This window comes from Agaricus bisporus (genome assembly GCF_000300575.1).
Source record: "Agaricus bisporus var. bisporus H97 unplaced genomic scaffold AGABI2scaffold_4, whole genome shotgun sequence".
NCBI classification, from domain to species: domain Eukaryota; kingdom Fungi; phylum Basidiomycota; class Agaricomycetes; order Agaricales; family Agaricaceae; genus Agaricus; species Agaricus bisporus.
In genome coordinates, this window is record NW_006267367.1 from 511,809 (window position 1) to 536,381 (window position 24,573).

General features: G+C 47.3%; 13 protein-coding genes across 13 annotated transcripts; 4 read left to right on the forward strand and 9 right to left on the reverse strand.

Annotated features, from left to right (window-relative positions):
• Window positions 1-329: 329 nt before the first annotated feature.
• AGABI2DRAFT_184400 (hypothetical protein) lies at window positions 330-1,788 on the reverse strand. The gene is made up of 6 exons (XM_006459830.1): window positions 1,620-1,788; window positions 1,484-1,563; window positions 996-1,410; window positions 887-943; window positions 618-835; window positions 330-555 (listed from the first exon to the last, which is right to left on the reverse strand). The coding sequence occupies exons 1-6, from the start codon at window positions 1,756-1,758 to the stop codon at window positions 391-393; spliced, it is 1,074 nt and encodes a 357-aa protein (XP_006459893.1). The 5' UTR covers window positions 1,759-1,788; the 3' UTR covers window positions 330-390.
• A 1,039-nt stretch (window positions 1,789-2,827) lies between these two features.
• On the forward strand, window positions 2,828-3,639 carry AGABI2DRAFT_177634 (hypothetical protein). The gene is made up of 2 exons (XM_006459831.1): window positions 2,828-3,565; window positions 3,620-3,639. Exon 1 carries the CDS (start codon window positions 2,854-2,856, stop codon window positions 3,508-3,510), a length of 657 nt encoding a protein of 218 aa, XP_006459894.1. The 5' UTR covers window positions 2,828-2,853; the 3' UTR covers window positions 3,511-3,565; window positions 3,620-3,639.
• Window positions 3,640-4,558: 919 nt separating this feature from the next.
• AGABI2DRAFT_142292 (hypothetical protein) lies at window positions 4,559-5,711 on the reverse strand (the record flags this gene model as incomplete). The annotated part of the gene is made up of 11 exons (XM_006459832.1): window positions 4,559-4,619; window positions 4,670-4,693; window positions 4,763-4,798; window positions 4,851-4,910; window positions 4,968-5,007; window positions 5,087-5,099; window positions 5,168-5,181; window positions 5,414-5,432; window positions 5,483-5,502; window positions 5,559-5,591; window positions 5,642-5,711. 11 exons carry the CDS (start codon window positions 5,709-5,711, stop codon window positions 4,559-4,561), a joined length of 390 nt encoding a protein of 129 aa, XP_006459895.1.
• Window positions 5,712-6,493: 782 nt separating this feature from the next.
• Window positions 6,494-8,352, reverse strand: AGABI2DRAFT_202335 (hypothetical protein). Its single transcript, XM_006459833.1, has 5 exons — window positions 8,064-8,352; window positions 7,893-8,014; window positions 7,311-7,839; window positions 6,979-7,255; window positions 6,494-6,920 (listed from the first exon to the last, which is right to left on the reverse strand). The coding sequence occupies exons 1-5, from the start codon at window positions 8,336-8,338 to the stop codon at window positions 6,597-6,599; spliced, it is 1,527 nt and encodes a 508-aa protein (XP_006459896.1). The 5' UTR covers window positions 8,339-8,352; the 3' UTR covers window positions 6,494-6,596.
• Window positions 8,353-8,378: 26 nt separating this feature from the next.
• On the forward strand, window positions 8,379-14,304 carry AGABI2DRAFT_202338 (hypothetical protein). Its single transcript, XM_006459834.1, has 8 exons — window positions 8,379-8,465; window positions 8,521-11,016; window positions 11,070-11,292; window positions 11,349-12,415; window positions 12,477-12,551; window positions 12,601-12,761; window positions 12,820-13,987; window positions 14,039-14,304. The coding sequence occupies exons 1-7, from the start codon at window positions 8,382-8,384 to the stop codon at window positions 12,857-12,859; spliced, it is 4,146 nt and encodes a 1,381-aa protein (XP_006459897.1). The 5' UTR covers window positions 8,379-8,381; the 3' UTR covers window positions 12,860-13,987; window positions 14,039-14,304.
• On the reverse strand, window positions 13,851-14,180 carry AGABI2DRAFT_66997 (hypothetical protein; the record flags this gene model as incomplete). Its single annotated transcript, XM_006459835.1, has 2 exons — window positions 13,851-13,987; window positions 14,039-14,180. Coding segments are annotated over 2 exons (279 nt in total), but the record flags the coding sequence as incomplete, so codon positions are not given.
• QCR9 (mitochondrial ubiquinol-cytochrome-c reductase) lies at window positions 14,243-14,579 on the reverse strand (the record flags this gene model as incomplete). The annotated part of the gene is made up of 4 exons (XM_006459836.1): window positions 14,243-14,290; window positions 14,342-14,436; window positions 14,484-14,523; window positions 14,574-14,579. 4 exons carry the CDS (start codon window positions 14,577-14,579, stop codon window positions 14,243-14,245), a joined length of 189 nt encoding a protein of 62 aa, XP_006459899.1.
• Window positions 14,580-14,664: 85 nt separating this feature from the next.
• Window positions 14,665-16,138, reverse strand: AGABI2DRAFT_202343 (hypothetical protein). The gene is made up of 5 exons (XM_006459837.1): window positions 15,940-16,138; window positions 15,693-15,880; window positions 15,537-15,639; window positions 15,326-15,485; window positions 14,665-15,273 (listed from the first exon to the last, which is right to left on the reverse strand). Exons 1-4 carry the CDS (start codon window positions 16,115-16,117, stop codon window positions 15,376-15,378), a joined length of 579 nt encoding a protein of 192 aa, XP_006459900.1. The 5' UTR covers window positions 16,118-16,138; the 3' UTR covers window positions 14,665-15,273; window positions 15,326-15,375.
• Window positions 16,139-16,194: 56 nt separating this feature from the next.
• On the forward strand, window positions 16,195-17,362 carry AGABI2DRAFT_219318 (hypothetical protein). Its single transcript, XM_006459838.1, has 4 exons — window positions 16,195-16,561; window positions 16,628-16,852; window positions 16,910-17,079; window positions 17,136-17,362. Exons 1-4 carry the CDS (start codon window positions 16,204-16,206, stop codon window positions 17,328-17,330), a joined length of 948 nt encoding a protein of 315 aa, XP_006459901.1. The 5' UTR covers window positions 16,195-16,203; the 3' UTR covers window positions 17,331-17,362.
• Window positions 17,363-18,036: 674 nt separating this feature from the next.
• Window positions 18,037-19,638, reverse strand: AGABI2DRAFT_116860 (hypothetical protein; the record flags this gene model as incomplete). The annotated part of the gene is made up of 8 exons (XM_006459839.1): window positions 18,037-18,171; window positions 18,223-18,572; window positions 18,625-18,751; window positions 18,803-19,061; window positions 19,115-19,196; window positions 19,249-19,315; window positions 19,363-19,476; window positions 19,522-19,638. 8 exons carry the CDS (start codon window positions 19,636-19,638, stop codon window positions 18,037-18,039), a joined length of 1,251 nt encoding a protein of 416 aa, XP_006459902.1.
• A 14-nt stretch (window positions 19,639-19,652) lies between these two features.
• AGABI2DRAFT_202352 (hypothetical protein) lies at window positions 19,653-20,550 on the forward strand. The gene is made up of 4 exons (XM_006459840.1): window positions 19,653-19,718; window positions 19,768-20,055; window positions 20,106-20,164; window positions 20,228-20,550. The coding sequence occupies exons 1-4, from the start codon at window positions 19,691-19,693 to the stop codon at window positions 20,414-20,416; spliced, it is 564 nt and encodes a 187-aa protein (XP_006459903.1). The 5' UTR covers window positions 19,653-19,690; the 3' UTR covers window positions 20,417-20,550.
• A 2-nt stretch (window positions 20,551-20,552) lies between these two features.
• Window positions 20,553-22,310, reverse strand: AGABI2DRAFT_149875 (hypothetical protein; the record flags this gene model as incomplete). Its single annotated transcript, XM_006459841.1, has 8 exons — window positions 20,553-20,599; window positions 20,659-20,700; window positions 20,758-20,901; window positions 20,960-21,146; window positions 21,210-21,479; window positions 21,548-21,732; window positions 21,869-22,050; window positions 22,111-22,310. 8 exons carry the CDS (start codon window positions 22,308-22,310, stop codon window positions 20,553-20,555), a joined length of 1,257 nt encoding a protein of 418 aa, XP_006459904.1.
• Window positions 22,311-22,946: 636 nt separating this feature from the next.
• AGABI2DRAFT_219326 (hypothetical protein) lies at window positions 22,947-24,478 on the reverse strand. The gene is made up of 7 exons (XM_006459842.1): window positions 24,348-24,478; window positions 24,168-24,294; window positions 23,929-24,120; window positions 23,637-23,880; window positions 23,413-23,588; window positions 23,226-23,351; window positions 22,947-23,175 (listed from the first exon to the last, which is right to left on the reverse strand). Exons 1-7 carry the CDS (start codon window positions 24,429-24,431, stop codon window positions 23,111-23,113), a joined length of 1,014 nt encoding a protein of 337 aa, XP_006459905.1. The 5' UTR covers window positions 24,432-24,478; the 3' UTR covers window positions 22,947-23,110.
• Between the last annotated feature and the right edge of the window lie 95 nt (window positions 24,479-24,573).

Genomic DNA, 24,573 nt, shown 5'->3' on the forward strand with positions numbered 1-24,573 from the left:
TATAAACTCATTTCCAAATAACAAACCTGCTTTTTTGTCTACCCTACACCGGTAAACCCAAAAAATGTTTCCCTCTAATTATGTTATCTACCATATTACAATGTACTGAACAAGTACAGCTACGCACTACCATTCAAAATGTAGTAGCGGGAAATGCATGAAAAATGTGTGAATTAAACGAGAGAGATTGTTGTAAAAATAGCGAGGCACAAACAAAAACTCACATGAAGGTCCATCTGATCAAAAACAAAAAAAAAATTGTGAAATTGCTCGAAGGGAAAAAAATATTAAGCTACTAAGTGGGGTTTGTGAACACAAATGATGATTTTGTCATGGGAACAAGATGTGTGGCAGAGGAAAAGTGATCCGACTATCGCGGGAATGTTTTCTCTACCAGTCGTTTAATGTTTTGCAGCCTGGGCGTGAGAGGTTGACGCCTCCGCGGAGTAGCGGTGGTAAAACGAGACCGCCAATGATCGTATTAATTACAATGGACTCCACGTCGTGTGGTGTAACACGACCATACCAGACTCCTGCCCCTTGAGGAGTATAGATCTGGGAAGTATACAATCAGCCGGGGGGGAAGCTCACAGGAATCGAAAGATGTGGAGACATACGATACAATTGCCTGCGTATTTGTGACCCCCTACGTGCGACACTTTCACTACGAGAGCGCGCTTGGATAATGCGCTTTCCCTCAGTTGCGATTTGATGATCTCTTCTCGTTGTTCGGCCGTCACGTTCAGATCTTCAAGAGGCGAACCATAGGTATAAGAAGGACATTCAAGTTGTGTATCGGCGTCCCATCCATGGTGTTCTAATGAGCGTATAAAGGCTAATTTTTTGCTGTCAGTTCAATGCCAAGTGAACCCAAACTCATACAAACCATGTTCGAGTTTCGGAGCAGCAATGCCACATCTATTGTCACGTTTCTTGTGTGAACCTGCACCAAAATCAGCAATGTGTTTGAGTATTGAAGTGGATAGTTGACTCACACAGAAGAATTATACATGAATAGGGTAATATCCAAGTCCTCTGTTGAGTTTTTTCAGGAAATGCACCCGCCCGATTGACGGTGGGATCGAGGTAATTGTCCCATAGGTCCTGAGCGCCTTGAGACGATCGCTCCACCTCGGTGACGACCTTGAAGTCTGGAAATACAAATACTGTATCACAATCGTCGTCGTCGCATATCGTTCTATGGCTTCCGTTTAAGACGGAGAGGTGGTTTGAATCAGAGTTTCGAAAGAGACCGGGAATGCCTTGTCGAACTGATTTTGCAGCTGTGTGATGGACAGGCTTGTGTTCTTCTTGTTCCTTTGTCTCTAGGTCATCGAGGTAAGCTGCGAGCGACCCTTGAGCGTCTGTAATTTTCTTCTCCCAATCCGCTTTTCCGGTCGAAATCACAATCTAAGTTTGCCGGCCGAAAAGGGGCCCGAGTAAAGAGGAGGTGTGGTGGAAGAACATGAGGTGCTGACCATACCTGGCGATTATAGGCCACCACAGAACCCAGCATTTGTGATTCCCAATCAACTTCAAAACGAGTAGGATATGCGTCATGACCTATGGGAAAGAAATTATCAGATAGGGCGATTAAAAGGAAGAAAAGTGTCAAGAACCTAGGTCGCAGGGATCGGTGCAAGACCGACAGTCCGCAGTTGAGACGGGGACGGAGGAGGCTCTGAGCTGAGTGCATACTTCTTCTGTCTCTGCTGGGCGGCCGAGGACGTATGCCTGTAGCTTGCGGAGGCTGTACATGGGAAGAGGAACGGGGAAAGGTTGGGGAACAGGAAAAGTCGCGCGCATATCAGATAAGCTCCCTTATTAATACCACACTGGTACTCGTACACACCGTTCCCCAACTGCCACGCCATCCCCACGTCCGTCTATCCCACTGCCCGCTTTGCTCTTTCCCATCACCCCTCGTTCCCCCGCTGATTTGGGCGGGCGAAGAGCTTCCATCTGGGCCCTTGAAACTGAATGACATCTGATGGACCAATCAATGGATCATGAAAAGTGAAAGGGATACAGGCGTTAATAGAAGCGGACTGCCATCCAGCTGGTCATCGTTCCCTGATTGTTCGCAGGCAATTTGGTGAGAGGAAATTGAAATTTCTGAGCTTCTCATGAGCAGCCCAATTAGGCATGCGTCATTGTTGATGACGTCCGCTGAGAACATAATGACGATCTCATTCTAAGCAGACCCATTAATGATTTTTGTGCAAGGCTGGCCATAATTTTCAGAGGAAGCGGCGATAAATCAGGGCAACTTCTCTCAACATAATAATTCATTATCGGATGGTTCTTTCACACAAAGCTTCTCCCGAGTCCCGGCTAGTGCTCAGTTCTCCTAAATAGCACAGTGTATGTATGCCCTTGCTTATTTCAGTTCGCGAAGCCTTGATTCTCGTGACCCACAATATAGACGTGAGGAAGCTCCGTTTCTATAATACAGTCCTTCGTCCCGGATGATCCGGAACAGCGTATTCTCACATCATCGAAATGCATGGGAGGCTCCTCGACGCAGTCTGCACCAAATACAGCCAACTGTCCGCAAAAGAACGGAGAAACCGTCTTTGAGACTTGACATTCCTTCAGACCAATTGCTTCGATGTGAAGATTGTAGTGGATGGTATACTTAAATCAATTCGGCACTCAATCCGGACTAGGTAGATTATACTATTTTGGCCTTTTTATTTCTTCCATTTTACCCGTCTCTTGGATGTGTTTTTGAATTATCCTGCGTCAGAGCGCTAAGAGTCAAGTGCCAACGCTTTTTGTGTATTTGATGCGCATGTCACGCGAGTGTGACGCGTCAAAGTTGTCCGGAAATTGTTGAAAGCAAGAAGAGCGATGTCGTTCGCCGTCGCCCGTTCTCTCCATCGCCCTCTCAGCCGTTCATTTACATCCACTTCCACATCTCACAAATCTCCTCGAAAATCTCCTCCCCGTACCCACAAAACTCGTAGTCGTACTCCCAAAGTCGACCGCACCACAGAACCCCTTCTCCCTCTCCAAGAACTACGCGCCCCCTTTTCTTTCAACCATCAGTCCAACGAAGCCACCTCCAATGACGTTCCTCCCCTTCCCCGCAAAGCTCGTACTCCCAAAGTCGACCCTACAACCGAATCTCTTCTCTCTCCTCAAAAACTACGCGCCCTCGTCTCTCTCTATCATCAATCCGAAGACTTCATAACAGAGGAAACCCTCCTTGATCGCATCGATGCTGCTTTCGTTGGTGGCGATACCCACCAGCGGGGTACCATTAACCAGCTTGAACAAAGGTGGTTGGAAGATGTTCTCAAAAACCAACGCGAGGCTCCGAGAATTGCGCCTTGGTATCATGAACTTACCTCTTTAGACCGCAAAGATCAATTTAGTGGCCAGATGACTAGTAGGGAGAAGCAAATTGTGGATGCGTTATATGGTGTAGAGTCAGGCTCTCGGGTTGGATATGAGACGCTCATGGAAGCTGTCAAAGCAAAGAAGATGGAACCAGAACAGGAGTAGGAGTAGGAGTGGGGAAAATTGTCATTACATTCGCTATGACTGAAGGACCATCTCTGTGAGTGAGTGGGGGTCCTTGCCATTGAGTTGAAAAACTAATACTTGAAGCAAGGGCAGATTCAACCTTACTACATATAATTTTTCAATAGATCTATTTTCTCATTCCGTGAAATATTTAAAAGAAGTTTCGATCAAAGTCATTCATATTTGCTTCCGTCCACCGAAACTTCTCGGTACACCGTATGATTCCTCCAATATGATTAATGACTGGTCTTCATTCTATTCCAAGTCAAAAGAGCGACTATTATCTATGTAAGAATACTCTAAGATTTCTTTAAATGCTATTATTCCCTTATTCCTGAAAATTAAACATCCATACGTGAAGCCCCGTAGGCCACCTCTCCTCGTTCAATCGAACGGGGTTCGAGGACAAGATCCTCGAATATCCAAAATAAAAGAGCCGTATCGATCAAGTATTCTCTGGATATGACACTGTTTCCAACACCATCCTCCCATATATTGAGTTTCTACATCCAATTCGACCCATCATGTCATCGCCGCGTCGTTAATTGGCATCGGTGCAAAAACAACAGGAGGTACACAAGTAAAACACGACACAGCAGCGTCCCATTCACAACTTTCCCGCGATTGATTATTTGTTGAAGGGTTATGAAACGCATCACAGAGATTGAGAATAAGTCGCGTCCCCATGACGGTGGTAACGGCATAGATAAATGAGGGAGGGATGCTTGCGTATGACGCATCTGTGGTGAGGCAGACGACTACAGTTATGGTGTACAATGCAAATGCACTTGTTCATCAATCATGAGCTAGACGCCCTGGTAGAAAACGAGGTCTTTTGATGGATAACACTGACCTGAAGCAATGTCCAAGATTGTCCCGTAGCAAAATGACGACCAGCGTTGGACAGGAGCACCGCAGACGCAATGTTTCTTCTAGCGGCGGCTGGAACCACCATTTGTAGATGAGTCCCAAGGCCAGAATGAACAGGATCGTGTCAAAGAGCATAACAGACACCCAGAACATGAAATTATAAGACGGAACCTCGGTGAAAGTGCAGTGATATACCCCAGGAAACGGCTGTGAGGTAACTGAACATGCCATTTGAGATTTGATTTGAGATTTGGTAGATTTAACTCACCTTTTAACTTTGGTATAGAAAGTCCTGTAAAAATGAGAAGACCGATAACTTCGGCACAAAAAGCGACATAAAGGAACCGCGACACATAGTTACTTTGGTACAAGGCTAGGACGCGCGATTGCAGGATATCTAAACGAACATCAATGCGCCATCATTAAAAATATAAACCCATGTAGCCTACATTGTGAAATCCATGTGGAAACCGCGGCCATCGCCACGTTCGTTCGCATTCCCACAAGACCTTCAGAAAGAAAAAACATCAGATTGAGGAAAAAGAAGACATAGCAAGACTACGTACAGCTGTTCATTGGACAGAAGTTGCTCGATTATGCGAATTTCTACAAGGAGAAAAAGATATTACGTACAACTAAGCACGGTGTTAGGAAAAGATCTGCCCTCTCAAACTCAGTAACTTACCTTGTCCGTTGGCCTTTGGAACATGTATACTGGTGAAATGTTATCAAAGATCGGCGAAGGGTGATTTGAAAAATGACCTACCATATGTGTGCCAGCTGAAAATGACAGATGATATGTCACTGAGTAGTATTCAAGGAACCATCTCGCCACCTACAAAACAAGGATATTCCCGAAATACCGGCACTTAGCGGAAAAATTAGAAATGTACGGCGGAAATAATCCACCGAAAAAATACACACAAAAAAATAAAGGGTTCTAGATTTTGACCAGCGTTTTTTCTATACAACCCAAACATGAGTGGCGTTGCGACCTAAATGCACAGCTTACTTGCCCATATTAGCTCTATCTGGATAGAAATTTCAGTTCAAGTATTGAAGATAGAGGTTTTCGACACACCTCCTGGTCAAAAGTAATTACTGTCACCGCCTCATTTCAATACTATCTGAACCGCAACCGCAACTGGAGCACTGACCGTGATCATAAAATGTGAAAACAAAGCCTGCGACTATTCGGAGTCAGCAATCATGGATAATATACGACGTTAAAAAATCTCACTTTGAACATAATTTTGAAGGGAGAGGACGTGGACCGCAGACGCTGCCTCGTTTGTTGAGCTCAAGGACATAACATGTAAAAAAAGGAATGTCGGTAAAGTGGACGTGAGGTCAACTAGCGAGGTTCGAAGGAGCCTTTATAGCGAATACGCCGGCCTAGTTTGTGGGTTCTCGAACCCCTTGGGGATTTATGTCTACGTACACCTTGCCACCGGACTAAGATATGAACCAATCAACAATTATTCTCATCAGGGACGTTGCACTGATAAGGGTTGTCTTTAGCATCAATAGCCCGATCATCGACAATAGAGACAGCCAACGGAGGACGCCTTGAGGAGAATGGCCCTGGATCTGAATCAAGTCAAGGAATTAAAAAAGGGTGAATAATGAAGCGCTAGCGCATCACACTGCGGAAAGCGCGAGGAATTGTGGATTATAAACCAGTAGATCCGAGGATGGGGGATGATCAATTGAATCTAACGCGCCACACAAGCAACTTCATTCTATGCCTTGGCCGATTAAAGGAGAGGTTTCATCCCCGGTGTAAATGCATAATTTGATGGTTCACAGACACCATAAGGACCGCCTGGGACCGCCTGGGACACATGGCAACGGACAGAGGAAAATCAGAAGCTCTCCACCGCTACCCTGAAGAAGCAAGAAAAAAAACAAACAGCAGTAATGGAGGAAAGGTATCCCTTACGTTGACGAAGACCTAATTCAGGATGACGGTGCTTATCCAAAAATCATGGTCATGACCTAAGTCGTCCCTTGGCGCTTTTCTCTGATGATATGTTTTTATTGACCCAAGCTTGTTAGCCGACTGAATAATGAATGGAGTTCCTCACTCCGCATGTATGATCGTTCGTCTCATTACGACGGTGGCTATATGACACAATCTTCAAGGAATTTTCGACCAAGAATTCTCGTCATTATATCCACTCAAATGCTGAGTTTTAAAATGAACCTTTGAGCCGTGACACAGCCCATGGACTATTCGCTTCGTAAAAATTCATGGGATAGGCACCGGGCTTGGAATCATCCGCCTTAGACTCCAACCAGCTCGGCGTGGTGCCAACCGCAACCGCAGACTCATACGGAGTGAGTAGAGGACGACCAAACGCGTAACCCCAGTCAATCGATAGACGCGGGCAAGACGTTTGGATGAACGTGGATATGTGGGGCTGGAAAAGAGAAAGTTTTGCAGGGGAGAGCTCAGACAGAAGGATGGGAATGTAAGGGATTGGGATCGCCGAAGCTTCCAATTGTCGTGTAATGGCCTGTGAAGGGGGGTGAATTTATGCTGTCTCTTTGAATCAAAAGTAAGGTGTTATATACCCGTAGTTGATTGAAGTTCCCTTGTCTGCCCAGGGTCCCCAGAATTACTCCCCATAGAGGGGTGTCGTTGGAGCGATCTTCAATCATCCCTGGCGACCGATATGCATCGACGCTTCGTTTCGCCGTTTGTATCGCTTGATTTCTGACGGTCTGCATTTCTTCATGGTCGTAGCGTTCTCTGGTAAACTTTTTGGAATAAGGGTCGTAACGAAAGGCTGGGACAGTTGGGTTAGCAATCATAATTGATTCGAGGTGGAAACGACCATCGCCCAAATATCTGATAAAAAGTGTCAGGGCAACAAGTGAAGAACGAATGCGCAGAACACACGTACATAAGGGCATCCACATCTTTCAAGGTGGGTGCAGTACACCCAAGTATCTCTCCGGGAGACAAGGGTTTCGACCTCGGTATCATAGTTTCGTATTGGCCTGTCCAGAATTTGTTTCCTCTACCTGGTTGGGAGAGTTCGCGATCCTCGCCTACATTTTCTATGAGACCGGATGCAGATGTGTGATATTCGCTGGAGAGATCCTCCTTCAACTTTTGTAAGGCTGCGACAAATTGTATTGTCGACACCAGAGCGAGGCGGGTCGGTTGACTGGGCTGTGACGGCGCATCGGGTCCATTATCAAGTGAATCCGTGGCAAGTGGGCCCTCTATACGAAGCTGAGCTATACCAGACGCAATTTGTGCACCTGCAGGTATATTACTTGACTCTTCTTCGCCCTCGAGTAGGCGCTCTCTGAAAGTTTGCCGATCACTCGGAAAATTGAGTCTTATGGAATGATGCAAATGAGACGAGTCGATGCCAATTTCGACAAAGACATAGAGGGTCTTAATGGAAGTCTGATCCACGGGTACTGAACATAGTTTATCAGATAAGGGGAGGTGCCGCAGGTGATTGGGAACGAGCCTAGGCAGCTATGACCATAGTGGACCATCATGTCGCATCCGAGAGCAACTGCGGTATAGTCATCTATACAGCAGGCTCCGTATGTGACATCTCCCATGATTACGGCCAAGGCGGGGGTGAAACTACCATAGCGTTTAACGTATGACTACTGCGGTCAAAGCTCCTGCGCACCGCTCAATGATGTCTGCGATAGTGCAAGCAAACATTTGAAGGCCCTCTGGCATCTGGAGTGCAACCATGGTGGCCTTGTTCTTGCGGATGTGATGTATTGTTTTGTGGATCTCGAAGGAATAGTTTGATGGGAGTTGTTGGATGGCGGCATTGAGCTGGTCGTCGCTGAGGATATCGTGGGGGATCTGGTTGGAGACAACGGGATGGACGCCAGGCTTGGATGGTCTGGCAGACTTGCTGCCGACGAAGCGTTTCTTTGGTTTTGCCGCAGACATGATGAACTGTGGAGGGAAGGAAACTCACGTGCGCGTCTCTGCCATGAACCACTGTGCTCTGCGCTCCTCATGCGGCACCAACGTCTTCAAGCCGCTGCCCTGTCCCTATGAAGGCCCACCGCAAGAGGTCTGTCGTTGTCCATTTGCATGTCGCTTTCTCTACTGACCTCCGGGCCTCTTAGCCTGAAGACCGTGCCCTGCTTACAGAGGTTTGCGGGCCAGAATTCGCCGCCGGTCCAGTATGCTGTTCCTCTGACCAAGTGGAGACTCTCAAGGCCAACTTTGTCCAAGTAGAAGCCTTCCTAGCGTCGTGTCCGGCGTGCAGGAACAATTTCAGATCATTCTTTTGTGCCTTTACATGCTCCCCACACCAGGGCGAATTTGTCAATGTCACCTCTACACAAGAGGGTTCCAATGGCCGGACCGCTGTCAAGTCTGCCGACTTCTTTGTCACTGAACAGTTTGGCAAGGGCTTCTATGACAGCTGCAAGGACGTCCAATTTGGTGTGACCAACGGGTATGCTATGGATTTCATTGGGGGAGGTGCCAAGGATTATCATGCGTTCTTCAAATTCCTGGGTGATGTGAAACCACTTGGAAGTCCATTCCAGATCAACTTCCCAACTACCTCGACTCCCGACATCACACCCCTTGACCCGCCTCCGCGAAATTGTCATGACAGCGAACTGACAAGTCGTTGCACATGCATAGACTGCCCCGACATGTGTCCCGCCTTACCACCCGCTCCTTTACCCAACGCTGGGCCCACATGTCTCGTCGGTCCATTATCTTGCCTATCATTCATCCTTTCTGTCACCTACACCGTCGCTGTCCTAGGTTTCCTAACAGGCTATGCTATCTCTGCCTTCCGCAGACATCGCCGAGAGAAATCATACGAACGTGTCGCACTCTCAGCGGATGCTGCCTCCCCGCGAACACGCAGTCATGGACTTGTTGGCGCTGCTTCTCTATCTCACTATATCGATGAAGACTCGTCGGGTGCCCCGTCAGAAAACCGGCATCTTGGCCGCGGTGTATCGTTGCTAGACCCTATGGAAACAGTTCAGCCTCGCCAGGACCGTATCAACAATGTGATTCGGAGAGGATTCTATCACTTGGGTCTGTTCGCCTCTAATCATCCGTGGCTCATGTTTTCCGTCGTCTTTCTTGTTATTGGCCTCCTGAACATCGGTTGGGATAGATTCGCAGTTGAAACGGACCCTGTTAGGTTGTGGGTCGCTCCAGATTCCGAAAGCAGACTTCAGAAAGAATATTTTGACCAGCACTTTGGTCCATTCTATCGTACCGAACAAATCTTTGTGACCGCTGCAGTACCTCGATCAGAATCTAATCCAAATGATACTACACAAACTACATCCATCACCATAGGCGAGAAGGGTCCTGTTTTGTCCTGGGACCGCCTCAAATTCTGGTTTGACGTCGAGTCACAAATTCGTAATCTTGTCTCGCCCAATGGTTTAACACTAGATGATGTTTGTTTCAAGCCTGGTGGCCCTCGAGGTGCTTGTGTCACCCAGTCCATTGCGGCATGGTACGGTAATGACCTAGAGGATTATGACCCGGATACTTGGGCTGATCACCTAGAGGAATGTGCTTGGAATCCCGTCGACTGCCTTCCCGATTTCCAGCAACCTCTTGAGCCACAATTTGTTTTGGGAGGTGTTCCTCTTGATTCCAAGGGTTCGAAGCAGTACTTGGAGGCTGAAGCTTTCGTCGTGACATACGTGGTATCAGATTCACTTGACCAGCACAAACAAGCTATGATTATGGATTGGGAAACGACTCTGCGGAAATATCTCACTGGTCTCGGGCAGCGTGCCGAAGCAGAGGCCGGCTTGTCAGTCGTATTTTCTACTGGCGTGTCCCTTGAAGAGGAACTAAACAAGAGTACGAATACCGATGTTCGTATCGTTGTATTGTCATATGTGGCAATGTTCCTCTATGTCTCGCTCACTCTTGGTAGTGGATCTACTACTAAGGATGAGGATGGAGTCATATCTTCACTCTTCCGGTGGATTCGCAATTTTCCAAAACTTTTCAAGCGTTCCGGTTCCGCCTCTACCATTTCCATTGATTCTCGCGATGTTCCCACCCTATTTCCCCGCTTTCCCCGCAGTCTCTTCGTTGGTTCGAAGGTCTTACTTGGTTTGTTCAGCATCTTTCTAGTACTTGTCTCCATTTCTACCGCAGTCGGATTCTTCTCCTTGCTCGGAGTGAAAGTGACTCTTATCATTGCCGAGGTTATCCCTTTTCTTGTCCTCGCAGTTGGGGTCGACAACGTCTTCATCCTTGTCCACGAGCTTGATCGTCAAAACACGCTTCATGGACCAAATGCGGCACCAACGTACATCACAGCTCTATCACCCACGAATTCCCACCGATTTAATTTCGAATCGACGCAGCCTGACGTAGATGATACGTCCCTTCCGTTGTACCTGAGTGCGGAAGAGAGGGTTACTCGGACTTTGGCTAAGATGGGACCTTCAATCTTATTGAGTACCATCACAGAGACCCTTGCTTTTGCTCTGGGTGCTCTTGTTCCTATGCCTGCCGTTCGCAATTTTGCACTGTATGCGGCTGGAAGTGTATTGATAAATGCTATTTTGCAAGTGACGGTGTTCATCGGCGCTTTACTCTTGGATCTCAAGCGCGTAGAGGTGAGTAACCAATTGCGCTTTAGTTGAGACAAACTCTAACCACTGTAATCCAGAGTAATCGTGTGGACTGTTTCCCTTGCATTCGTTTGTCTTCCAGAATAGCATTGCCAGAGACTTCTGCTAGTTCTAGCGGTTTGGGCCGGATCGCAAGATTCATCCGCCGCTACTATGCTCCTTTCCTCATGAATTCCGTCACCAAAGCTTGTGTTGTAATCATCTTTGTGGGAGGCTTTGTGGCATCTGTAATTTCTGTTCAGCATATCCAGATTGGCCTTGGTGAGCACCCTGAAACGAGTTTTACGTACGCGTCAAACTGACGCCATTCTCTGCAGATCAACGTCTGGCTCTACCTGCAGACTCGTACCTCGTTCCCTACTTTGACTCCCTGGATGCCTATCTAGATGTTGGTCCCCCGGTTTATTTTGTTGCGAAGGGTGTCGATGTAGCTGAACGAACTGGCCAACAAGCGCTCTGTGGGCGCTTCACAACGTGTCCTGACTTTTCTATTGCAAACCGATTAGAAGCGGAGCGCAAGAGGCCCGAAACTTCTTTCATTAACCAACCCACTGCCTCCTGGATTGACAACTTCCTTAGTTGGTTGAATCCTGTTAATGATGAATGTTGTCGTGTGCGCAAGAATGATCCTTCTGTGTTTTGCACTGCTCGCACTCCTTCAAGAGCCTGCAGACCTTGTTATCAGGATCACGAACCAGCTTGGAATATCACGATGACAGGGCTTCCTCAGGGAGAGGAATTCATGCGATATCTCAAACAGTGGCTGGTTTCACCAACGACGGCAGAGTGTTCGCTCGCTGGAGAGACTGCTTTTGGGGATGCTATATCTTTCACAGCTGATTCCTCACATATCGAAGCTTCCCACTTCCGCACGTACCATAATCCACTCAAGTCTCAAGATGATTTCATCAATGCATTCGCGGCGGCTCATCGCATAGCAGACGAAATATCCGAAGAGGCGGGTGTTGAAGTCTTCCCTTATTCTCTCTTTTACGTCTTTTTCGACCAATATGCGCATATTGTGGGAATCACACAAGAAGTGCTTGGACTTGGATTGGCTTCTGTGCTTATTGTCACTGGGCTTCTTCTAGGGTCATGGCACACCGCGATCATTGTTACGGGAGTGGTTGCAATGACCGTTCTGAGTGTGATGGCGGTGATGCCGCTTTGGGGAATCAATCTGAATGCGATTAGTTTGGTGAATTTGGTGATTTCGTTGGGGATTGCTGTTGAGTTTTGTGCGCATATTGCGAGGGCTTTTATGAGTGTTTCGAGTTCTTCGTCGGTTACTGTTGTGGGAAATACGGTGTCGCATGGACATGGTGTGGAGCAGAAGGAGAGGGATGAGAGGGTACATATCGCATTGGTGGATGTTGGGCCATCTGTAAGTTTTTTCTTTTACATAGTTCAGAAGAAACTCGGAACTGAACGTCATTTTCTTTTAGGTTTTGTCTGGTATAACGTTCACTAAGCTTATTGGCATGTCAGTCCTTGCTCTGACGCGCTCTAAACTTCTCGAGGTCTGTTTGATTTTGCAGCAGTACGGAGGGTGATGCTAACTGGCTGTAGATCTATTACTTCCGCATGTGGTTGACACTCATCGTTTCTGGTGCCCTTCACGGTTTGGTGTTGCTGCCTGTTGTCCTTAGTCTTGCAGGAGGGCGCGGTTTTCCTCCTGGGACGGACGAAGAGTGGATGCGCGATGCGACTAGAATTGAGTACGAGTATCCGTGAGTCGAACCAGCTTTTTTTTTTTCAAAATGATTTTTTTTAAACTTCATGTCATAGAACGTTCAACGCCGATGACGACTCCATTCGTAGCGACTAAAGTGGGTGATATCTATATTCCTTATAATGGACATTTTGTTTTATAAACTACTGTTTTCGTCGTCTCTATGAGAGTTGAACACTTCAAAGCGTAACATTCAGTAAAGATTATTGTAGACAGTTACAAGAAAAACTTGAGCCAAAAACCACTCTTGGATACCTACCTAAATATTTACTGTCTAAGCATCCTTTGCGGGGGACCTAGACCTACTATCCCTAATATCATCTCTGTCTCTGCTGGCACTCCTGCCCCTACTCGCTGAGCGGCCACGGGACCGGCTGCGACTGTATTTTGAAGCGGAATCGTAGGACATTGAACGAGGAGAGCGGGGAGAGCGACTCCTGGACTTGGGCGTACGTGAGCGAGACCTGGGAGTCAGCGAGCGCGAGAGTGGAGTCCTAGAACGGGTGATAGACCTAGTCCTTGAACGACTGGAGCGAACTGAGTAACTTGCGGATCTGCTCCTTGGAGAACGAGACCTAGAATTTGAAGGAGACCTTGAACGTGGAGAGTAGGAACGAGACAGAGGTCTGCCACGAATAGGTCTTCCTCTACGTGCAGCACCACCACGACTTCTACCGTAATCACGATCAGGACCACCGTATCCTCCGCGAGTATAACTTGGGGATCTTCGGCGAGGGAGATAGCCAGGTCGACGAGGAAGTGGTGAACGGGACCTCCGATAGCCTCTATCCCTATTGCGTGGGGGTGGTGGAGGAGGACCTCTTCTGCCCCAACCGCCACGTCCACCACGGAATGATGGTTTTTCTCCGCGTCTACGGGAATAAGGTGATGGTGAACGAGTTCTGGATCTTGACAAGGACCTAGGTGACCTTGGGCTCCTTGAACGAGGTGACAGGGAACGGGAGTAAGGAGAGCGTGAACGTGAGAAGGAGGGAGAACGCGGGCCTCGACCGTTGCGATAACGCGAACCTGGTGGTGGACCGCCGCGACGAGAGCGATGAGGTGGTGGAGAACGAGTGCGAGCGCGAGTGCGAACGGGGAGGTCTGAAAGTTCGAGTTTTAGGACGGCGCCGTCGAGTTGGCCACCGTCCATGTGTTCGAAAGCGCGATGAGCCGACGCGGCGTCTGCATACTCAAGAGCGGCCTTGCCTCTGTTCTGACCGGCTGCGCGTCGTTGAGGAGCGGGGAGAGAGAGAGAAAGAAAGAGAAACGCACATTTTCCAAAGACGGGGAGGTCGATTTTGACGATGTCGCCGTAAAAAGCAAAGACGGCCTGGAGATGGCCTTCGACGACGTTTCTGGTGAGATTTGTGATGACGACGACCTTTGCGTCTGCGTTGGCCGACTCGACCTCCATGTTGCAACGGCTCAAGGGCTGGATGTCACACACGTCACACATATCTCTATAGGTTTAACTAACTACGCATCATCCTCTACATATTTATGGCGCATATCTTTCCATAGTTTCTACAGCCAGAAATGTGAAAAAGGAAATTGCTGAAGAGAAAGGGGACGTACGCCCTTGTTCCACCGCTCCCAGAAGGAAGTCACGCCCATATCAAAGCCGACACCGAAGAAAAAGGCACCCGCAAAGACGGAGCCAACAAAGACGCCTATGGGGTGTGAGCAGCTGCGGGCAGAGGCGGGGGATAAAGCGCACTGTTACGCCTGAAAAACGAGTTGTAGAGACCGGTGGCGAGCTGAAAGCAGGGTGAGCAAGCGATATTGGGCTGCGAGGAGGACGACTTACACTCATCGCTGTGGTTCGGGATTGAAATGTTACTTGTCACACCGTCACCCGCGGAAAAGAGTCACGGATGGTGTGACAGGCGAGTGCTCATGTCGTTCTCGCTGCGTCGGTCGTTCTCGACAACAGCGCAGGAGCTGCTCGCCGCCGCGCACAACGGTGTCTCTGGCCATCTCAAACCCATAAACCCCATCTTTCGCCGTCCAGTCGGCGCCGACGATCCTCCTAGCCCTGGCCCAGCCACCTACAAGAGTGCCGAAAGTAACCCGCTGAGCACACCCGACTCCGTCATCCGCTCTGCATACCGTTTCGACTGTCATTCTTCGCGCAACAACACCATCACCACCCTCTCCTCTCTCACGTACGACAAAGACCCCTTCAAGCCCCCACGCTCCAATGTCATCGCCTGGTACTCCGGCGGTTCTCTCAAGTTCAAAAAGAGCCAGCGTGCGAGCTATGAGGCTGGCTATCAATGCGTCATTCACGTCTTCAAACTTCTCGAAAAGCTGAAACAAGAAAAGGGCAGCTGGGTCACTGTCGAACTCTACTTCAACGGCTTTGGCCAGGGCAGAGAGGCTCTCAAAACGGCTCTCATGGCCACCGAGGGCGTAGCCATCCGGGACACCATCAGGAAGGTCACTGACTGCACTCCCCTCAAGATTGGTGGCACACGTTCAAAAAAGACAAGACGTTTATGATCCTCGGCACGTTTCTCTCTTCTGTTCAGCCCGACAGTCCAACTCATCTCTCATCCAGTCCCTTAATGTCGTCTATAGATATCTTAATATAATATATCCCACAGCCACTATAACTCTAAGTTGAAATGTTTGTCTTCTGCATATGTGTGGTATCCTGGTCGTTCCAAGCATCGCAATGCAACCTGTTTGTCTGTCTCTATATCGGCTATCAGTGCGTCTATAGAAACATTCAGTCACAGCATCATGAGAGCAACACCGACGTGCTCACCCCGAGAAGTGTAATTCAGCTCTGGCCGAATATATCCAAGCACAATGGCCCGCATCTCAATGCCATAGAAATCTCCCTTGAAGCCATGCATGATGTGGATCTCCTACATCTTATCGTTATACAAACTTGACGAACGCAGATAGATCTCTGACTCACAGCAGTCATCTTCTTGTTATCGTAGAATGGATTCCATCCCAAGCTCATCACCATCGGAAGCACCGCCAACTCACCTTTCTCAAACTCTCCCATTCTCTCCGCCGGTGGAATGACTTGGGCATACCCGTAGTACACGCCCGTTTTCGCCACCACAGTCATCGCCTCCGTCGCCTCATCCGGCAGATTTGCTAAATCCTCTCTCTTCAATCTTTCTTCAATCACAACAACCGATTCCAAAATCGCTCACCAGTAGGGCATCCCAAATCCTTACCCCCTCTACCAAAACCCTTCTGGACAGGTCCAGCAAGTTTTATTGGGAACGGTAACTCGGGTTCATCTGGGCCAACGAGCTGAGGTCTAGCCAGCCTGAAACTCTCCGTTTGGAAGGGTGCAGCTGGACGCTCGGAGGCGGTTGTGGCCGACATTTAAGAGTAGCTTCGTACAATGTAGAAAGAGAGATAAATATAAGCGATCACAAATCAGTTTCTTCAGTTTCCGGCCACAAACAACCATGTCCACTCCATATGCCACCTACCCCGTTTCCACTGCCCAGCAAACGCAGTACCCAAATCATTACCCGAATGTGCCTGTTCAAATTCAACCTACATCCACTTACTACTCCCCGTACAATGCTCCCGGTACCGCTGCTGCCGGAGCGCCTAGTCTCGCAAGTTTAACTATTCAAACAGACACGTATAGACAGACTCACCCTGCTCCTGCACGGCCGCCAAGTCCACCTGAACCTGCTATAACACCCGATGTAGCCACACGCGCCATTCGGAGAGTGGTAGAAAATGAAGCGATTAAGGTTGGGTTTGCGAGTTCTGATATTCAAGCTGTGAGACGGTTTGAACTTGAAGTCGTGGCTTGTACGTTGGCTATTCCTCTCCTCCATTATATATATATATATCTATTGAATCTGCTGTCTGTTTTAGTTACTGAACAACTGTTTGAACGAGCACATGAATACGCCAATCTCGCAAACCGCGCCAGTGTCATCCCTCCAGATCTCCTTCTCGCTATTACCGACTTTGGTATCGAACCAAAAGAGCTATACCGCCTTGCTCGAAAACGGCGAACCTCACAAACAACAGGAACTACAGAATCCACAGATATGGTTGTCTCTCCCAAGTTAAAACCAAAGAAACTTGTCAGATCCAGTACGCAAAAAACGCACAAAGTCCTTTCTACTCACTTATATATATATATCTATCTAGAACCAAAGATTTCACCAATGCAACTCACATCGTCAACCTCACGTTCACCATCCCCAGATCTCCTAGCCTCAGACGACGAATCGGGTCCTCCAATCCTCCCCGTCAGTCTCCGAGGTCTTCCTCCCTATCTCCCACAACTCCCTCCCAAACATACTTACCTCCAAACTCCCGTGAGTGCTACATAACCTTCTCTCCAAAGCTTTTTTCACACACACATGATTTTCAGGCTTCACCACCCAAGAAAGCAGCACTTCCTTCCCTCGAAAAGAAACTCAAAACGGCAGGTTTGGTACAAGAGTCATTAAAAAACTTGATGCTCGCTACGGAGGATAGTACAGGTCAAGAAGATGCTGAATTATTGGGACATATTGTAAATTGGGAAATGGGCTTGCACTCTAGGAAACGATGGAGACTAGGTTAGCTAGTGGGATTGGACATTCGGGCAATTGTGTGATTTTTTTTTTTACATTGCTGGGAGCCTTGGAATGTAACACTATCATTCCGCACTGTCCAAGTCTATGGCTTGTATAATCATCAAGTGGCGAGATGGCAATGAATAACATCAACCTTAGGCTAAGAATTGATATGGACGATTGAATGATTTTCCTGATCCTCATATTGAAAAGAATAGTCACTCTCTAACCGCCTTACCATTCTCTGACAGTCAGTATATTACATACAGGTCTGGAATCAGAAACGAGGTATCATCCAGTATGCCATGAAAGAGAAAAAGAACACCTCGTCTGCCGACGAAGCGACTCATCTGAGCTCAGAATCGTCTCGACCATCATATTAAGCTCTTCAGACCTCTCAGTAACAAGTGTAGAACTCGCACTGGAATACCGTAAATGTATACCCAGCGTTGTTTAGAATATACCCTACTAAAGCTCATTCTTATGACCGTCTTCAGTCCATAGATTTTTTTCAACAGCTGAATGCGTTCTTAACATTAATCAAACAAAGGTCAAAACCAGACCTGTGGTGATTTAATGCGCAATGGACCTTACCAAAGTTAATCATCCACAGCTTTTCGGTTTCTTGCCCCGATTCAAAACAGTTGTCCAAGATGCCGTTCACTCCTGTACATGTTATACAGAGTTTGATTTTCTTCTCGATTGAAATTTCAGCTAATCGGTACTATGGTCTGTGGGTGGGGCTTGAATCTGCATTATTGACCCTGGCTCTGAAGCGCTAGGTGCTGATACTGTAGAATTGTCTTGTTTGGCCTGCCTTTTCATCAATCTGTTATAGCGTAGTCGACACTGGAACAATTTGGTGAATAAAATGTTTATAAAAAAAGAACAAATATTTACATTAGGTCCAGTTCTTCTACCACCCAGTTTTTCGCTAACCATTTTCCACTTCTTTCCCAATACTTTCACAGCCTCCAAAAGCTGCTGATCTTCAACTTCTGACCAAAATCCCTTCTCACCTTCTGTAGCAGCTCCAATTTCAGCCCAGCGTTCTCTACATTGCTCATTTGTTCGACCAGGTAACACGCCGGCAACATCGATCCATGAATTACTGAAGACATCAACGGCCTTTTGTAGACGAGTGTCTTCTTCAGGTGTCCATGGTTCATGTTTGATTGAAGGATTCAAGGACCGGACATATCGTGTTTGACATTGAGATGTGGTTGCGTATGGCGAAACGTGACGTGCGACTGTAGATTTGTGGTGAGAAAACTTGCAAGTATAATATGTGTAGAAATATACCAAGGTTCCAGTTGTTCGTTCCAAATATTTCGACAGCCTCTAACAGCTTTTGATCGGCATTCGTATCCCATTGGTGTCGCGGTCTGGTGATGGCTTGTTTCATACAATCGATTGGGACGCGGTTCGTCTAAACAAAATTATTCATGTTAAAACGCCAGATCCATTCATGGAGACGTACGCCAAGCTCTTTGGCAATTCCAGACCAGTTAATCTTCTGCCCAGTCGCTAGAGCAGGAGCAGTCAAGTTATGCAATTTATCCAATTCATCCTGCGTCCAATCTCCGTGATTGACCTTGGGATGAAGCTTTGCAACCCATTGAATGCGACATTCGTCAGGTGTTCGCTTGATAAGTGCGTGGTCAGACACTTTTTCCGCTACTATAGACCAGTCGATTCCTTGGACGTTGTGTACAATATCAATAGGCGGGGCTGAGGGACTTGAATTTGAGTCAAGGTGAACGCTAGCAATGTGAAAACAAAGTCAAAGTACTTGTCGCGGACTCGGTATGCCTCCAAACGCATATTCTCTTTCTTCACTGCATCGGCCAGGACTTCCACTTCCTTCCCTTTCACTAATACAAATCGCATGAATATTTTAAGCATGTATAGAGGATTGAGCTATACTTGGATGCAGGGATGTCCATCGGAGATAATGAGCTCGTTGAGATGCTTCCTTGTAACACGGAGATGCCTACGGCGCGTTGGCTGGGCAGACTTATAGGCAAATGGAGTGCGTACTGGTGCCAAGAGTTCAAAAGAGGAGATAGGGGCAGTCACTCTCTTTGAGCCCGGTATTTGAAATTCGGCCTGGAAAGACTCGTCTGGCAGTTCTTCTCCCTTGTTGACGCTCTCCTGTGTTATGGTCAGCGAGGGCAGAGCAAATGACAAGCGACGTACTATCAGATGGTCGAGGTCTTTAAGCTGAGCTTCCAAGTCTATCGCCTGTGCTGCGAGGGCATTCTGTGCAACAAGGTTGGACTGGATCGTGTTTTGGACGAGACGGCGGGTGGACATGAAGCGAGGCCACACGTGATCTGGGTTTCTCTCCAGCAACGACGACGACTCGATGGCCAACGCCTCTGCAAAGCGCATTGGTACGCGTTGAATCAGTCACCGCGCTTACGTGCTCACCAACCCACACAGCTCACCAGAATGAAACCGCGGTCAGATCTCTCAAGCTTGGCATGGTCATCCCAACCATCATCTCCCTCCTGCTCCGTTTCTTCTTCCGACGCTCGTCTCTTCCTCCCTCAAAAACTTCCCTCGCCATCTATGTCGTCACCTTCTTTCCCTCCCTCTTCCTCTCCAATTATCTCATCAAGATCGGCACTCCTAGACGCGACCCTACAACCGGTACCTTACTCTCCTACGGCGAAGACCTCGCCCAACCTGGTGTAACTGAATGGTGTTTCGACATTCTATATATAACCTGTGCGTTTTTCGTTTGTCTTCTGTGAACAGTCGGTTGAATCCGTCCAAAGGGGCTTGTCAAGTTGGTAGCGGTGCATTCGGAGAATGGTTTTGGTTTCTGTACATGGTGGTACGTTGCGTGTGACTGATAAACCCCGACCCACATCCAAAGTGTTGATATCTCCGCCTACAGATACCTCTCTTCGCTATTTTCAAACTATGGTCTTCAGTCATATCTCCCTTTATGAACGGCCGTTCGTCCAGTATTCAAGACCCAGCTGCAGCAGAAGCAGATAACCAACCGACCAGTAAGCGACAAGAAAAACTCCGCAAGCGCAGTGAGAAGGGTGATCCTCGCGTTCGTACTCAAACTCGAAAATAATTTGCCAATCACACACATATAATATATAAATATGGTATCAATTTCCTCTGCAATATATTTATATACGTAGAATACACCAGAATAAGAAAAACGTGGGTATGCAAGAGAATACTTAAATCCGAAAAAATGTTAATCCTTACGCGAGATCGGCGAATCCGACCTGGTTGGCACCCGCATCGAATTCTACAGTCATATATCAGTTCATGCCGTGGGTCATAAGTAAAACAGGTTTTTTTGCTTACTTGTGTAGAAGTTGCTTAGGAAAACATCTCCGACTACCCAGACTGTCCGAAGCATCAGCATCAAATACATTACTCAACAAAAGCGTAAACTATACTCACGAGGAATATTCGTAGTACCGGTGATTCCACCGACACAATCCTCAGATCCTTGGAAAAGTTGACCCAAGTTAAACGTATTCGTAGGAATTGCAAAGGCCTTTCCGCCAAATGTCAAGCTGATCTGTGGGTCACTGTTACAAGGGACTTTTTGAAAAGATGTCAGTCAGTACTGCTTTCAATTCTGCAAAGAAAATTATCTCACAGGTGAAGAATCCCGGACCAATAACATTCGACGCATCCTTTGCTCCGGGAATGGCCAAGTAGAGCTGGATGGCTTCTTGCTGGGGTGCAACAATGAGTGTCGTTCCAGTGTCGATAGCGGCTTGTACGTTCTGAACCGCACTGCTACCACCAGTATTCACACTATCAAGTGGTATCTGCCAAAAGCCCTGTCCAAGTATATCATGTCAGCAAACGCTTTCCCCCCCAACACTTGACAAATAATATCACACCTGTTGTGTAATATCGATATTAGTAAATTCCCCAGTGAACGAGTTGTTGTTCACGCCGCCCAAAAACAATTCAGACCCTTGTGTTGAAAGCTTGAACCCAAATTGCGGGGCGTCCGCACCACCTTGTGCAACCAAAGTCTGGAAGAATGGGTTCGCTCTAAATTCGGAAATTTGAGGGAACGCCATGCCCATAAGACCATCAGGAGGGAACTGCTCTGCGCTGAAACCAGTAGAGTATTGCGTTGCAGATCCAACAGCTTGATTGGTCACCTAAGGGGAGAAGAAGAAGAAAAAAGTTAAGAACTTGATTCACATGAATGCTGACAAGAGATAATCACAGTTAGGCCACCAAGAGTTACGGTGTCAGAGAATACCTCGCCCTGGATCGAAGATCCATCGCCGAACAGGAGTGAGAAATCCCGACTTTGGTCCTGCGCAGTTGAACTCGCAGACGTATCATAGATTTCGTGTCCTTGGCACGTAGCGCCACAAGTAGCTCCGGGCAAAAATAAATCACTACTACCTTTAAAAGATATCATCAGCATTACTCGCCAGGGGAACACGTCCATCTATTCAACTTCACATACCAGTGTCAAAATCGACTACAATTTGTTAATCAGTATTTTGACAGATTGAAAAGAGTTGTTATCTTTTTTTACCTGTGAATTCTTTGGGGGGTGTACCCACTGAGATCGATCCGTGCCAAAGCACTTCTTGATCGTCAATGAGAGGAACAGATCCTGTAGCTCTCGTCTCCAACAATTCCAACAATTCTTTCATAGCATTAGGATGAGCTTTCCCGGTATTTTTCTGGTAAGCTTGGAAACCGCGGCCCAATTTCCTGGATTAGTAGCGCAAGTCAGTTTCGTCAATTCGTCTTTCATCGTTGGTCGAAAAGTACCTTGACACTTTAGTAACCTGAGATCTTAGCACTTCACAGTCGACCACGCCTTGTTCATCCGCCAGGTGGACGGCACGTTTGGTGAGTGGGATGACCGTGCCAACACGGGTAGGAATAGTCGTGCCAATACGAGGAGGGATAGCATTAACAAAAGCAGGAACGATAGCAACCAAAGCAGCAAAGGTCGAAGATAAGCGCATCTTGGTTCTTAGGTTGGAGAAGAAGATTGGGTATAGAATGTAAAGGAGCTAGAAACACGATGCCAACTCGTGTTTCCTTTCTACTTTTTATATCTGCAAGACACAGTCTTCCTGCCCCTCACTTCACTTGATCTATTTTTAAAATAGCAGCGAGTTGCGCGTAGCGGACTATTACAAACCGGCGTTCTGATATGCGATGGGAAAGCACGGGGATACAACCGAGCTCAGTAACATAGAAAAGGTTCCACTTACCACATGCCAATCCATATCATGATATCAGTGGAGTGGGTAGTAACGTTCTCCTTTAAATCAGCATAATGCAGTGGTTGCTTCTGGAACATCGTTGTTACCATGCATATAGTCGTCGTTATGATAATCAGCTCATAAGCGATATGGTTTCAAAAAGGCAACCAGTCAGAGCCGTATTATCCATGTGGTTTGAGGCTCCATAGTCTATCCGGATGGAGCAATATATCGGCGAGCGTGTTAAGATTTAAACAGTCCAATGTCAGAAACCTCGAGAGGTACATCTGAATGCTGGGAAGAACAAAAGAAGCCCAGAGACTTGAAAGAGTCCGGCTGTGGGGCTCAAGGCAGATGATGGCTGTCGCTAGCTCAACTGAGTAGCAAGTAACCAGTATGGTAAGACAACCTATTTTCGGTTGTGATATGTGAAAGCGCGTATCCACAACGCGAGAAATTTGAAAAAGAACATCGGTTTTGAAATTTCATTGACTACAACGAGAAGTCCGAAAACTGCACGTGCCAAGGAACCGAATAGAAAAGGACTACTCAACTACTTATCCTTGGAACGACACTCCTGTCCTGGAAGCCTCAGCGATTCCCCCACCAGCGAATCCAGTACCTAGTAACGATCTCAGAAAAGTCATCCCCATAAGCTGAATGTTTACTTACCTTCACGCTTCAGTTCGAGTATGTCTTTCTCCTTCAACAGCTCGTCACAAACTATACACTGTTTTGATGTCCGAATAAGAGAATCTGTACAGCTTTTACAAGTGACGTGTCCACATGGTTTCGCCGCTGATGGAACGCTTTAGACTTCATTTCTATCAAGGCAAGTACAACAAGAGAGGGATCCCACCAGAGATAAGTACGTTGTTTGATAGTTGCTTCTTACAAGCCGGACATATAGGATCCAACTCATCCTTTCTAGAAGTTGTCTTGACAGTTCCAGAATCTGATGGAGAACCGTTGGATCCAGGCTGTTGAGACGAACCGTCGAAAAAAGTAAATTTGATTGGAAACAAGGACTTCAAGCTGCCAAGAATTTAGATGGATACTTGGGAATGATGAAGGAGAGCTCACGATACGGGATGGGCTGGAGTCCCGCCTCGACACATCGTCTGAACCTTGACTTGCCGAAGAGAAGTTGGAAGTCCGTTTGAGGTGTAGGTCGGCGTCAAAGACGGTAGCCAGAAATCTGGAAGTTTGCTCTTCAATGCTTCGGCTTGTTCCTTTTCTATTTTACGCATAGCTGTCTCTTCGGCTTCCCGCTGTAGAGTCTCGACCGCTGAAGCGTCAAACTCAAACTTGCGCTTTGTGCCCCTACCTACAAGGATCAGATGAGCCACTTTGTGCTGATGACAAGATATCTCACCATGTTCCGTTGAGGTCCTGCCTGTCCTTCCAATTTCAGTGGATCGAGCTGCTAAGCCGAGGTGACTTTTCTCAAAATCTGCTAACACCCGTTCTCGAGCGGCCTCTCGGACCCTGATTTTCTCTTCCTCGTGTTCCCGTTTCCACGCATCCAATTTTTCTTTCTGGCGCTTAATATCCTTTTTCTGCGTCACTGGAACTGTCAGTAAAAAGCAGATATCCAGGTGCTGTTGCTCTCACAAAGATCTGTATAAATACACTCTTTACAAAACAAATGCCCTTCTTCACATGCCAGAGTTTCCCGGGCGCGATTTAAGCACAGCGTACAGGCATCAAATTGACGCATTGACTCATTTCCAAGGCGTTGCTTCCGGGGTGTTAAGGACTGAGGGCGTGCAATAGAGCCAGCTAACGACGTACCTTTTGAGTGCCATATTCTGTTTTCTTGCGTTCTGCATAGCTGAAAATGGACGAGGCGGTGTTATTCTTGCTATGTTTCGTCATGATGGGGGTCCAAAGGAAATATCAGGGACGTGGAAGTTGCAAAGAGAACAACCCTATTGTTTACATGTGTTTGTTGATACATTCAGATTTGAAGACGCCATAGGCGTAAGTAACGAAAGAACATGCATATTATAGCTTCAAG

What these genes read in the sequence shown, in the direction of transcription:
- AGABI2DRAFT_202335 (XM_006459833.1), bottom strand. Translation starts at nt 8,338, where the DNA reads ATGTCTGCGGCAAAACCAAAGAAACGCTTCGTCGGCAGCAAGTCTGCC. An exon ending in ATCGCAGACATCATTGAGCG is followed by an intron (nt 8,015 to 8,063) that starts GTGCGCAGGAGC and finishes ACGCTATGGTAG; the next exon opens with TTTCACCCCCGCCTTGGCCG. An exon ending in AAAGATGTGGATGCCCTTAT is followed by an intron (nt 7,256 to 7,310) that starts GTACGTGTGTTC and finishes ACTTTTTATCAG; the next exon opens with ATATTTGGGCGATGGTCGTT.
- AGABI2DRAFT_177634 (XM_006459831.1), top strand. Translation starts at nt 2,854, where the DNA reads ATGTCGTTCGCCGTCGCCCGTTCTCTCCATCGCCCTCTCAGCCGTTCA.
- AGABI2DRAFT_202338 (XM_006459834.1), top strand. Translation starts at nt 8,382, where the DNA reads ATGAACCACTGTGCTCTGCGCTCCTCATGCGGCACCAACGTCTTCAAG. An exon ending in TGGATCTCAAGCGCGTAGAG is followed by an intron (nt 11,017 to 11,069) that starts GTGAGTAACCAA and finishes ACTGTAATCCAG; the next exon opens with AGTAATCGTGTGGACTGTTT. An exon ending in AGAATTGAGTACGAGTATCC is followed by an intron (nt 12,762 to 12,819) that starts GTGAGTCGAACC and finishes TTCATGTCATAG; the next exon opens with AACGTTCAACGCCGATGACG.
- AGABI2DRAFT_219326 (XM_006459842.1), bottom strand. Translation starts at nt 24,431, where the DNA reads ATGACGAAACATAGCAAGAATAACACCGCCTCGTCCATTTTCAGCTAT. An exon ending in GTGTATTTATACAGATCTTT is followed by an intron (nt 24,121 to 24,167) that starts GTGAGAGCAACA and finishes TGACAGTTCCAG; the next exon opens with TGACGCAGAAAAAGGATATT. An exon ending in ACTCGAACTGAAGCGTGAAG is followed by an intron (nt 23,176 to 23,225) that starts GTAAGTAAACAT and finishes GATCGTTACTAG; the next exon opens with GTACTGGATTCGCTGGTGGG.
- AGABI2DRAFT_219318 (XM_006459838.1), top strand. Translation starts at nt 16,204, where the DNA reads ATGTCCACTCCATATGCCACCTACCCCGTTTCCACTGCCCAGCAAACG. An exon ending in TGAACTTGAAGTCGTGGCTT is followed by an intron (nt 16,562 to 16,627) that starts GTACGTTGGCTA and finishes TGTCTGTTTTAG; the next exon opens with TTACTGAACAACTGTTTGAA. An exon ending in AAAGAAACTTGTCAGATCCA is followed by an intron (nt 16,853 to 16,909) that starts GTACGCAAAAAA and finishes ATATCTATCTAG; the next exon opens with AACCAAAGATTTCACCAATG.
- AGABI2DRAFT_202352 (XM_006459840.1), top strand. Translation starts at nt 19,691, where the DNA reads ATGGCCAACGCCTCTGCAAAGCGCATTG. An exon ending in CGCCTCTGCAAAGCGCATTG is followed by an intron (nt 19,719 to 19,767) that starts GTACGCGTTGAA and finishes CAACCCACACAG; the next exon opens with CTCACCAGAATGAAACCGCG. An exon ending in TTTGGTTTCTGTACATGGTG is followed by an intron (nt 20,165 to 20,227) that starts GTACGTTGCGTG and finishes CTCCGCCTACAG; the next exon opens with ATACCTCTCTTCGCTATTTT.
- AGABI2DRAFT_202343 (XM_006459837.1), bottom strand. Translation starts at nt 16,117, where the DNA reads ATGTCGGCCACAACCGCCTCCGAGCGTCCAGCTGCACCCTTCCAAACG. An exon ending in GGATTTGGGATGCCCTACTG is followed by an intron (nt 15,881 to 15,939) that starts GTGAGCGATTTT and finishes GAGAGGATTTAG; the next exon opens with CAAATCTGCCGGATGAGGCG. An exon ending in ATAACAAGAAGATGACTGCT is followed by an intron (nt 15,640 to 15,692) that starts GTGAGTCAGAGA and finishes GATAAGATGTAG; the next exon opens with GAGATCCACATCATGCATGG.
- AGABI2DRAFT_184400 (XM_006459830.1), bottom strand. Translation starts at nt 1,758, where the DNA reads ATGTACAGCCTCCGCAAGCTACAGGCATACGTCCTCGGCCGCCCAGCA. An exon ending in CACCGATCCCTGCGACCTAG is followed by an intron (nt 1,564 to 1,619) that starts GTTCTTGACACT and finishes TCTTTCCCATAG; the next exon opens with GTCATGACGCATATCCTACT. An exon ending in TTCATGTATAATTCTTCTGT is followed by an intron (nt 944 to 995) that starts GTGAGTCAACTA and finishes ATTTTGGTGCAG; the next exon opens with GTTCACACAAGAAACGTGAC.